At 35.2% G+C, this 10550-nt stretch overlaps 2 protein-coding genes across 3 annotated transcripts; one reads left to right on the forward strand and one right to left on the reverse strand.

The window, feature by feature from the left end:
* The first annotated feature begins 1494 nt into the window (after positions 1 to 1494).
* Positions 1495 to 6129, forward strand: SAMBA (valine-tRNA ligase). Of its 2 annotated transcripts, XR_007028464.2 has the most exons (4): positions 1495 to 1916; positions 2506 to 2616; positions 2874 to 3022; positions 5721 to 6129. XR_007028464.2 is itself a non-coding variant. In XM_047308830.2 (3 exons), the coding sequence occupies exons 1-3, from the start codon at positions 1757 to 1759 to the stop codon at positions 5780 to 5782; spliced, it is 333 nt and encodes a 110-aa protein (XP_047164786.1). In that variant the 5' UTR covers positions 1495 to 1756; the 3' UTR covers positions 5783 to 6129. The 2 variants fall into 2 exon arrangements, 1 of the variants encoding a protein (XP_047164786.1); XM_047308830.2 differs by lacking the exon at positions 2874 to 3022.
* A 529-nt stretch (positions 6130 to 6658) lies between these two features.
* On the reverse strand, positions 6659 to 7795 carry MKK10 (MAP kinase kinase 10). The gene has a single exon (XM_047308831.2). The coding sequence runs from the start codon at positions 7793 to 7795 to the stop codon at positions 6827 to 6829; it is 969 nt and encodes a 322-aa protein (XP_047164787.1). The 3' UTR covers positions 6659 to 6826.
* Positions 7796 to 10550: the final 2755 nt, after the last annotated feature.

Genomic DNA, 10550 nt, shown 5'->3' on the forward strand with positions numbered 1-10550 from the left:
AATATTAGAAGATTTTATTTTGATTTTTTCTCATTGATTTTAATTTTCACATTATCATTTTTAATGGAACCTGTATTTGGATTTGCTAATTTTTGACATGAACGTGTCACATGCTTGTACAATGGACGGTGACCCTTCAAACAGTTTTGGTAGTGATGGCTGTTCTTCTGTTCAAACTGAATCACAATCAAAATTAGAATCAAAAGGTCTTGAATTGAGTCTTCCAAATCCTTGTAAATCAGCCCCCTAAGGTTCTCAACCTGAGAAGTCCTCTATGGCAGGACACTATTTTTGGACAACACAAAGAATTCTCAAATTCTTGGACTATCGAGGAAAGAGATTACTAATTCTGTGCGTGATTCTATTGATACATCATCTAGTACATATGGAACACCTCAATCTTCTTTTGTTGAAGAAAGTTGTGGGAGTGTTAGAAAGGTCTATTCCAGTGGCACAAAGAGAATATATTTTTTGACACAAGTCATTCCATATGGAAAAAGGTTATCTAAAGGGTCATTGAGAGGTGTGTTGGGAATCTAAGTGGATTCCAAGTCCCATATTTGATAGAAATGAGAAAGTAGAACAATATATAAAGATGAAAGACCCATTAACTCATTGTCTTAAGGTTTTGGGTAAAGAGTGGTGTCAATTCCTTATATAGGTTGCTCAAATGTTATGGGTGTTTATGTAACCCACAAGGAATACTATTGGGATATGGAATTTGGTAGATGGTTAACTTCAATGGAGAAGAAGATCCCTTGGCACACCTAAAAAATAACATCTATTTCAAAGTCCATTGTTGTGGTCAGTCGTAAAATAACATCTCAAAAACTTTTTATGGTACTGCAAAAGAAAGAAGACACACTTTTAAAAGGAGAGACCTAATTGATAAAAGGAAAATGATTCTTTGACACACCTAAATTTTTTACATCCATTTGACACTACCCTTATTTACTTTTTACTCTCTTCTTTCTTGAAAAGATACAAAACTTTACACTTTTAGGACTATATTATCCTTGTACTTTGTGTCAAATGAATGTAAAAATGTGTCATGATACTATTACACATTAATAAAATTTAACAAAACTGGAACAAAATAAACTATTAAACCGAATATTTACTATTTGATTCAATACATTTTCATTGTTATATTCAAATAAAGAATCTAAATTTCTTTTAAATCATAATAATTATTTTGGTTAAATTCCTAATATTAATAATATCAGATTATATGAAAGACTTGACATGTCACAATAATTTTTTTTTACAAAAAATAATTTTAAAAAATAAAATAAAATTTAAAAAATCACAAATTAAACGTGTCATATTGTTAATGTTATTAATAATTGTTTTAAATTTTTTTTAATTAAAGCACTTTTTTAAAAGTTAAAATACATTAAGACAGAACCAACTTGACATACGTGGACTATCTAATTAAACCATATAAATATAAAAATATTGTTTTTTGACTTCCTGTACTTTTTTCAAATTTTTAGTTTCATTTAGAATAACTCTCTTCAAAATTTGAAATCCTTGTGGATGTGGGTGGAACAAAATGAAAAGGTGCTGATTCAAATTTGTAAACGTATCTGCTGGCTCGATCGTTTGGTTTGGTGTTCCCCTAGACAATTGAGCATAGCAAAACTTGATTACAGAGTTCCGAATCTGATCGCAAGCTCAATAAACATAAATAACGTACCGGTTCTTATTCATATTTCAGAAGACCAAACGCTGAAAAATCAATTTGGGGGTAACGATGAATAATTCATCACCGGCTCATTCTTCGCTATCGACGACGGCGGTTGTAGGTGGTGGTGGAGGAGGCAGTGGCAGCAACGCTACTGTATCCGTTGACGATTTTATTTTTCCGTGTGATCCTATGTCATCGGTTGAGCGTAAAGACGAAGCCATGTCAGGTGGGCTTTATTCAATCCACTTCCTTTGTTGTGATCTTCATTCAAAATTGAAGCTTTGCGGTTATTTGGCCATTGTTATGAATATCATACCCGTCAGCTATTAGGGTGAAGTTCATCGAACGGTCCCTTTCTGACTATTTTATTTTAGTATGATTTCTTTTCAGTGTCTTTAATCTCAAGTTTACTTCCTTCTTCTTTGTTGTACTTATTTAGCATTGCAATCACTGAGATTCCTGAGTTACTCTCGATTATTGTTTACAGCTAATGATTTTGGCGTTCGGTACAGATTATTAATTTATTGTTTTATGTTCTCCTTTGGGGTTTCTCGGGTTTGAATTAACATGTGTTCTTAAATTACATTATGGCTAGGATTTATATCATTCAGTCCTTTCTGATCTGGTTTCCTATGTTCATTCACCATGTATTGGTTCTGAAAAGAAGGAAAGGGAAAGATAAAACTATGGTTTACTTGGAGTGCAACATCATCTTTCCGTGTAGTTTCAGATTGAAATTAAATGTATTCTGTTGTTTGTTCTTCCTGAACTTGCCCATGAGGTCTTCATTTTGACATTCTGCATTCTTATTTCAGTTTTAAAATCAGATCTCATGGCTGCACTTGACAAGGAAGTTAAATCGTTGGTTGAAGATAACTGGAAGTTTGAAGGGCCTCGGTCGCGGATTCACCTTGTATCACATCGAGGTTGCTTGTTTATCGATCTCTTAATGATTTTGTTATGATATCTTCAGAGTTTCTTAGAATATTTTAGAACAATATTTAGGTACAATTTTGTTCTGTTTATTAAAACATAAAATGAGACCACCATAAAAATCTTAGTTTACCCTTGCATTTAGTCAATTAATTCTACCTACTTCAGTCGATGGTTTGATGCTCATATCCTTGATTTCATGGTGTTAGATATCAGTATTGACGTGTATTTTCATGTGATACGTATGCAGTTATGCCTTGGCATAGCAAGGGCATCCTATTGCTCTACTCAAGCTTCCCTGCCTAGTTAGGTTAGGGAGAGTAGATGTGATGTGTTCAGTCTTAACCCAACCGGGGAGGCTCTTTCCATGATCTGAACCTGTGATCTCTAAGTCACAAGGTAGCAACCTCATTGTTTTTCCTAGACTTGCCATTGGTATGACGGTAAAAAAAAATGTATATTATGATATTATCTGAATTCTAAATCACATTTATATTCATCAACTCGTATTTTTCACAACCTGTATGGGTTTTGGCTTATGTTTCTATGCTGTTGTGTACTCCATTATACTTTGATGAACATATGAACAAACAGAACTCGATAGAGTGCCTTTGGAGTAATTTGGGTTAACGTTGGAAACCTAGTTTTGGAGTAATTTCCATTTTGCAAATTGTGTTTGCAACAAATACCCAAGTTTTGCTTTTATGAAACTTGGTCTAAGCCAAAATTTCTGTGTGCAAATGTACTTTTGAGGAAAACTACGCGTGTCATAGATTTGAGTTAACTCTCCAAACCGAGTACGGAGCACCCCGAAGTGGAATCCAAAGATACCCTAGTATATTTGAAAACATTTACTTTATTGTGCCAAAATGGATTTCTGATCATTGTCTACATGTGCTATGATTTTTACTTTAAACTCATCTGTTCATATCAGAGTCCATGTGATAGGAGATTGAGAGTATATGAAAGGAGAAGGAAGCGTTAGTTAGCCTAACTGTCTTGACAGTTAGGAAAGGCGGGAATGGGTTTGTATAAATAGATAGGTGTGTTAGTTGTGGGAGGACTTTTAGACTGTCAGTAATCTGTACAAGAAGTGTTAATCCTGTAGGGAGAGGTTAGGCTCTCATAGTGACCTTATAATTGTATTCTTTCTGTTGAATAGTAAAACGAGAGGTTCTACAGTGTTCGGTTAGTGCATTTGTGGTATTAGTTTAGGTTTCATTGATCAGAAACCTATCAATTTGGTCCGACCTGCCGGAATTGGGTATGAGAGCAAGAATGGAGAGGGATACGGAGGGAAGATTGGAAGCGATCGAAATTACGATGGAGGGGATGAAAGCAGAGTCCGCCGCAGTACAGAGGGATTTACAACAGATTATGAGGATCCTGGGTACTCAGGTCAATAACTCGGAGGAACATTCTGATGATAGCTCCGTGAACAAGAACAAGAATTAACATCGAGTAGTGGGGGAAACTGGAGACAGAAGGGTCGGCGACCGCAGTGAGGATCAGAGACCATGGCGGAAACGGGTAGAGTTACCCACGCTCGACGGGATAGAGCCCCTCAGTTGGCTCAATAGAGCGGAACGATTCTTCGACATACAGAAGGTGACGAGCGATGAAGAGAAGGTGGAGATTGCGTATGTTAGCATGGAAGGAAGTGCGACCTACTGGTTTATGTTCTGGAAAGAGAAGGCCAAGAACCATTCTTGGGAAGGTTTGAAGACGGCCATGATCAACCGTTTCGGAGGAGGATTCAGGGGAACGGTGTTTGAGCTACAAGCAGAAGGACCGACTTTTTGGCCAGTAGGGGTCTTGGATAATAGACAAGTTCAACAGGGAGAAGAGGTAGTGTGCCAAGTCTTGGTAGAATGGCAAGAAGGGGGCATAGAAGGTGCTACTTGGGAAGACAGGGCAACTATCCAGGACCAATATCCTGAGTTCAACCTTGAGGACAAGGTTGTTGAGGTGCCGGAGGGTAATGATAGGAGATTGAGAGTATATGAAAGGAGAAGGAAGCGTTAGTTAGCCTAACTGTCCTGACAGTTAGGAAAGGCGGGAATGGGTTTGTATAAATAGATAGGCGTGTTAGTTGTGGGAGGACTTTTAGACTGTTAGTAATCTGTACAAGAAGTGTTAATCCTGTAGGGGGAGGTTAGGCTCTCATAGTGGCCTTATACTTGTATTTTTCTGTTGAATTGTTGAATAATAAAACGAGAGGTTCTCCAGTGTTCGGTTAGTGCATTTGTGGTATTAGTTTAGGTTTCATTGATCATAAACCTATCACCATGTGACAGTTTTTTTATGGGGCCTGATGATAACTATCCTGATTCTTGAGTAATAGTCACTAATCATGTGACTTAGGAGCAGTAGTGAGCAGAAGTTGGAACCTATAAGCAGTATAGATATTTGACAGACAATAGCTTGTCCTGTGTTAGTTACAAAAACCCACAGCTCCCTCTCATCCCATTCGTTGGAGCTTCATCAGTCCTCTTTTTCTTATTCTTTGTGTCGTGTATAACTTGTATATTGTGAGATTCTATTGTTTACGTTACCATTTACTGCTTCACTATATGCTGAGTCCTAACATCCTGCATTACTTGCTCAGTATCTGTTGAGTTACAATTTGAAGCTCCCTTGATTCAGTTATTCATAGAAAATAACTGATGGAAGTTATGTATTAGGGTACAGTTGATAGCAGGGTGGGTAAATAAGAAAGGAATATTGTTATGTCTAGTTTACGATCAGAATATTCTCTACAGGAGACTTTTATCTCTAGACCAACACCTGCACGTGATTTCTCTGTTTTGAATTATATTTTACTAGTTTATGCTTTTCAATCGGTGTTCTAAACTTTCAACTTTGGTTTGCATGTTTACCATATCACATTTCGTTTTCTGATTTCTTTGACACAAGTAGAATAATATGTAGCCAATAATGGCTCATTTTATGGTCCTCGCATCATTGTTTGTCTTGTTGAGTATCCGGTTCCTTTTTGTCAGAAAGGAGACGAATGTATCCCATTTTTGGCTTTGCATTGGAAGCCCGAGCCCGAGGCACTACTTATGCTTTGTTTGTGCTGAAAATTGTTTTGCAGGTGATCATCTCTATAGGCCCACAGAAGTTTCAAAAAATTGGAATTTGACTCCCCCAAAATAGTTGGAACACTCACCTCAAAGCACTGTTCCTCCAAACTGAATTGATTATGGTCGTGATCTGAAGACAGATACAAATTGTTATGCCATATGTCTTTTCCACCTGAAAACACAGCTGTGACTCTATATCTTCAGACTCTGGAAGAGCATGATTATTGCAAAGGAAGGTTCTTTCCGTGCAAGATCGTCAGTCACATTTTGTGTTAGTCTTTCTAGTCCGGATTGAGAAAGCTGGTGTTTTAATATTTATATGATATTATTGTTCTAATTTTGAGGGATCAGTTATTAATTGCAGTTGATTGTTGTAAACTGGAGGTATTGTAATGGATAAGCCAACAAATGGCTAACGAATTCACTCGTTTGTTTTAAAATTTCGGTAAAATTGACAAATAAAATCATACCTTAACAGCTATATTTCAATACTTTTATTTACTATACTGAAAAAACATGTGTTTCTACTAGTATACTGAAGAAACTTTTAACAGAATTTAGTTGAATATTTCAAGAAAAAATATCAATTTAAATTAACTTCCATTAATTTTTTTTAGGCATTCTATACTAAAAACAAAAAATACTCGTAGTATTTAGAAAGAATAATACATAGGGAAAATAAATTTAAAACTGTCAATTATAAAATATCTTTTAAAAACTAACAACTTTGTTTTAAAATGTGTCTTATTAGATCTTTTTTTAATGACTTAACATGTTAAGATATTTGCTAAAGATTGTGATCCTGAACATGCAATGTAATTAAATTCATCGTCCAAAGAACATGATTTATTTGCAAACAGTATAATTTCCTCAATTGTTGCCAGTAAGTTTCTAATGATATTGACATTTAATTTCTAACTATAACCCCAAAAAAAATTATTCTGTCCCCCTCAAAATTCCAAAATTTGAACCCTAATTATTTTGTGATGTCTACAAATAACGAAAGTCAAGACTAAGCTAAAAGTTAAAAATAAGAATAAAAATGTAGTGAACTTAAGCCCCCTCCCCCAAGAACATATATCACCAAGCTCTTTACCCTAAGAGCAACAGATTGTTTTTAACTCACAAAAGGGTGATGCAGAAGTTCTAACACTGTTGCTCTCTTCCTCCAATTCTTCTCAAGACACCTCCTCACAAAATTTTGAAACTCTGGTGATGCTTTTTCTGGCATCTCCAGCTTCTCACCAAAGCAAATTGCACACATCAAAGTTGCCCAATCTGGTCTCTGCCCTGCTCCAATCAATGGAAAATAACCCAAAAGACATTCCAACATTACTACTCCCATTGACCACACATCTCCTGCAAACTCATCTGCATTTTCACCACCCCATCTTTCTGGATCAATCCTTTCTGGACTCATGTAAGCACAGGTGCCTGCATCGTACTCATTTCCTTCAAACCTACCTTCCACCACATGACTCACTCCAAAATCTGCAATCTTTACCTCCCCTTTATCGTTCACAAGTAAGTTTGATGGTTTAATATCTCTGTGCACAATGTTCATGCCATGTAAATACCTAAGTCCTTCCAAAACACGCCTACCCAACACCGAGATAACCTTTTCTGACAGTCTATGATGTATTCTCAATACATCATTCAACGACCCTCCTTCCATGTATTCCATAACAAAGCTAATGTCACCTCCGTTGTCGCCATCATTATTGCTATTACAACTGTCAAAAACTGCATGACACTTCACTATATACGGTGAATCCACTCGTTTTAGAATGTCAGCCTCCAGTTTAGCGGTTTGGCGAATGCCAAAGCCATTCTCATTCAAACGTAGCACTTTCAAGGCATAAAAGGAGCTGGTTTTTTTGTGATAAACTTTGTAAACTGTGCCACCATTACCATGGCCAAGAACTTCTCGCTTTTCAAGATGCGAAAGATCCTTAATCATGCCGGGAGAAGAGTGTACATGAATTTGGTGAGGGGAATCTGAATTTGACGATGGGATTGAAGGAGATTTTGGTAATGAAAGCCTCAGAGCTTGCTTGTGTCTCCTCTCTCTGATAACCAATGTCATTTACGTGGTTCACACTTGAAAACACTCTCTGAGCCTAAACAAAGAAAAAATAAAAAATGGGGTTTAAAGAATGGAAGAAAGGGAAATTTTTCCATAAAAGAAAGCCACGTGCTTGACTGTAAATTTTGGCTTACAAGAGTGATGACAAGTGTTACCGAAATGAATGGACAGGTGAGGTTTTGGTGGTGATATATCAGAGCTTACATATCACTGCATGGTCGTGATAATTGTTGTTTATTTATCTTTTTTAACAATTTACTTGAATTCAGTTCCAAATTTAGTTAAAATCTCAAATTTCATGGTTCTGGTTAAACATGTGCATCTCTAACCCTGCGGTGTTTGTTAAAGTTAGGATGAAGGTGGCCATCATGCACACCTAACTATAGTGTGTAAGTTGGAGAAATCATTACAAAGGAATGATGGTGCGATTGTGGAGAATGGAAGCATGCAAAGCAGTGACATAACCCCAAATGATGAAATAAATAGAATTAATGCCCGAGCAGTCAGGATCCAATTAAATAAGATTTTTCGTATCAAAACCCTAACTTCAAGGCCAAACCAAAATAACATTGTGGTTTTCACTCACCATTTACAAATTCTGCATGTTTTTTTTAACCTATATAATGACAAGAGTTGCAGAGATCATTTAATGTGAGTGTGCAAACTGGAACTTTGATGAATAATATGGTGCCATGGCTTTGAAAGAAATTTGAGAAAATATGTTTTCACACTCTATATATATCAGCCATTTAACTAGTTACTTTTAAGGATAATATAATTATTAAAAAGATGTATTTTTATATTTATAAGGAAAAATAGATGATGAAAAATAAAATATAAAAGGTCTGCAACAAATTATCTTCCTAGAGATGAGTGTTCAGGGTAAAAAGAACCAAGAATAATAGTTGCAGATAAATTTTTTTATGAAGGTAAATTAGTATCTGCTCACTGCATAATAACAATATATATAACACACTGTCTTTGTATGTGAAGGAGCAAACACATTTTTTTCATGGCGAGTTCGAACACGTTTTATTAAAAGTTACAAAATGAGGATAGAGACTTATCAAGAAGTGGATTTATAATATTCTGTAATTGTAATAAAATTTGAGTCATGAATAGAGTCCAATAGAGTATGTTGTTAGCATTTTGTTTTCTTATTAGATATGCATAATTTCGAAAGGTAAAAGTTACGTGCAAAAAACTGTGTACATTTAATAACTTAATAAATTAAAATATCAGTACAAATCTTAAGTTGTTGATGTAAAAGATATTAAAATTCTTTAAACAAAGTTTTAAATTTAAACGGAAAACTAGAGAAAAAGTCCACTATATTTTTCTTAGCCAAATTGTTCAACATAAATTGGTAATTGATAAAACATGCAATCCTAACTTTTTTTTTTTTTTTAAATACAAAGAAGTATTATTGCTGGGTTCTGATGGAACACTTTGGGTGTCAACTTATGATATTTAACATCATACAGTCATGTGTAGAAAACAGTCATCCCAAGCAATGCGAATTCCTAAGTCAATAAAATAATTAATACATCAATCTCACATGTATTAGTTACTATAACAAAAATCACTTCACGCTAGAGCCAAAACTATAGCATAAAACATTAAAATCGTAGCCTAAAATTTAGGTTATGATTTTCCAACTGTGGACTAGGTTTGTATGGTCGTAAGTAATTAGTCATGATTTTTTATATAATTAAATTTTCAAAACCGTAGATTAAAATCTTAGGAATGATCACGGTTTTCAATCTATTTTTCATCACATTTGTTTTATGCTTTAGACCACGCTAACATATGTATTGTCTTTGGGTGACACATTTATTAAACCATTGTTTTATGTGAGAAATAATTCTTTTAATTTTGTATAAATTGCTTATGCAAGACTTGAAGATGAGAAATTTAAAATATATATTCTCAAATCACAACATTCCATAACCTCACACATTAAGTGCAAACATCACTTAAATGACTTTAGACAAAGTTATAATTGAAACATATACTTGAAGGTTGTAAGAATCCAGAGTACATGACTAAAATAAATAATTGTCATGAAGTCATCTCTAAAAATCGTCCTATCAAAATTTAAAATTACAAAAGTAAAAGAATTACCTATGTAAAACTATTTATTTACTACATAATTGTAACTTCATTAATATATGTGAGACCCTAAATAATTAGCTGTAATAAATCTCTGTCACATCAAATTAATTTACGTCACATCAATGCTTATTTCCTTTGGAAACTCACTCCCTAATGGGATACGTCACGCTTCTGTGCACTGGAAAACCGTACCACATCATTTCTCTGAAAACATTAAAAACTCACTTTGCACCACATGCACATACGCCACCTGTCGCGGGAGAAGCTTCCAGTTCAGAACTTAGTGTGCAGGTGTCAGCTTGGGACACGTTCGTTCGAACGAACTTGAGTTTAACAAAACTGGATTTTTGAAAAATCTCTCTCACCTACACGCACTCATCTTCTACCTCTGAACTCAACCCTTCATTTTCCCCACCTTCTCTCTAAAACTTCCAACTTCTCTCTACTGTAATTCTCACGTCTCTTCTCCGATCAACTTGCAGCACCGTAGGAACGTTCAACCAACTACAAGCTACCAACTGGACCGAACAGTTTCAAAGACTGAAACTGGTAAGTCTCCTTCAGAAGCTTGTTCTTAGGTTTCTGGAAAAACTAGGGTTGTAGTTGCATGCAAGTAGGTAGTCTAAGTATTCTGTTTCTG

The sequence above is a fragment of the Vigna umbellata genome, chromosome 10 (genome assembly GCF_029865625.1).
Source record: "Vigna umbellata cultivar VRB3 chromosome 10, Vumbellata_1.0, whole genome shotgun sequence".
Lineage (NCBI taxonomy): Eukaryota > Viridiplantae > Streptophyta > Magnoliopsida > Fabales > Fabaceae > Vigna > Vigna umbellata.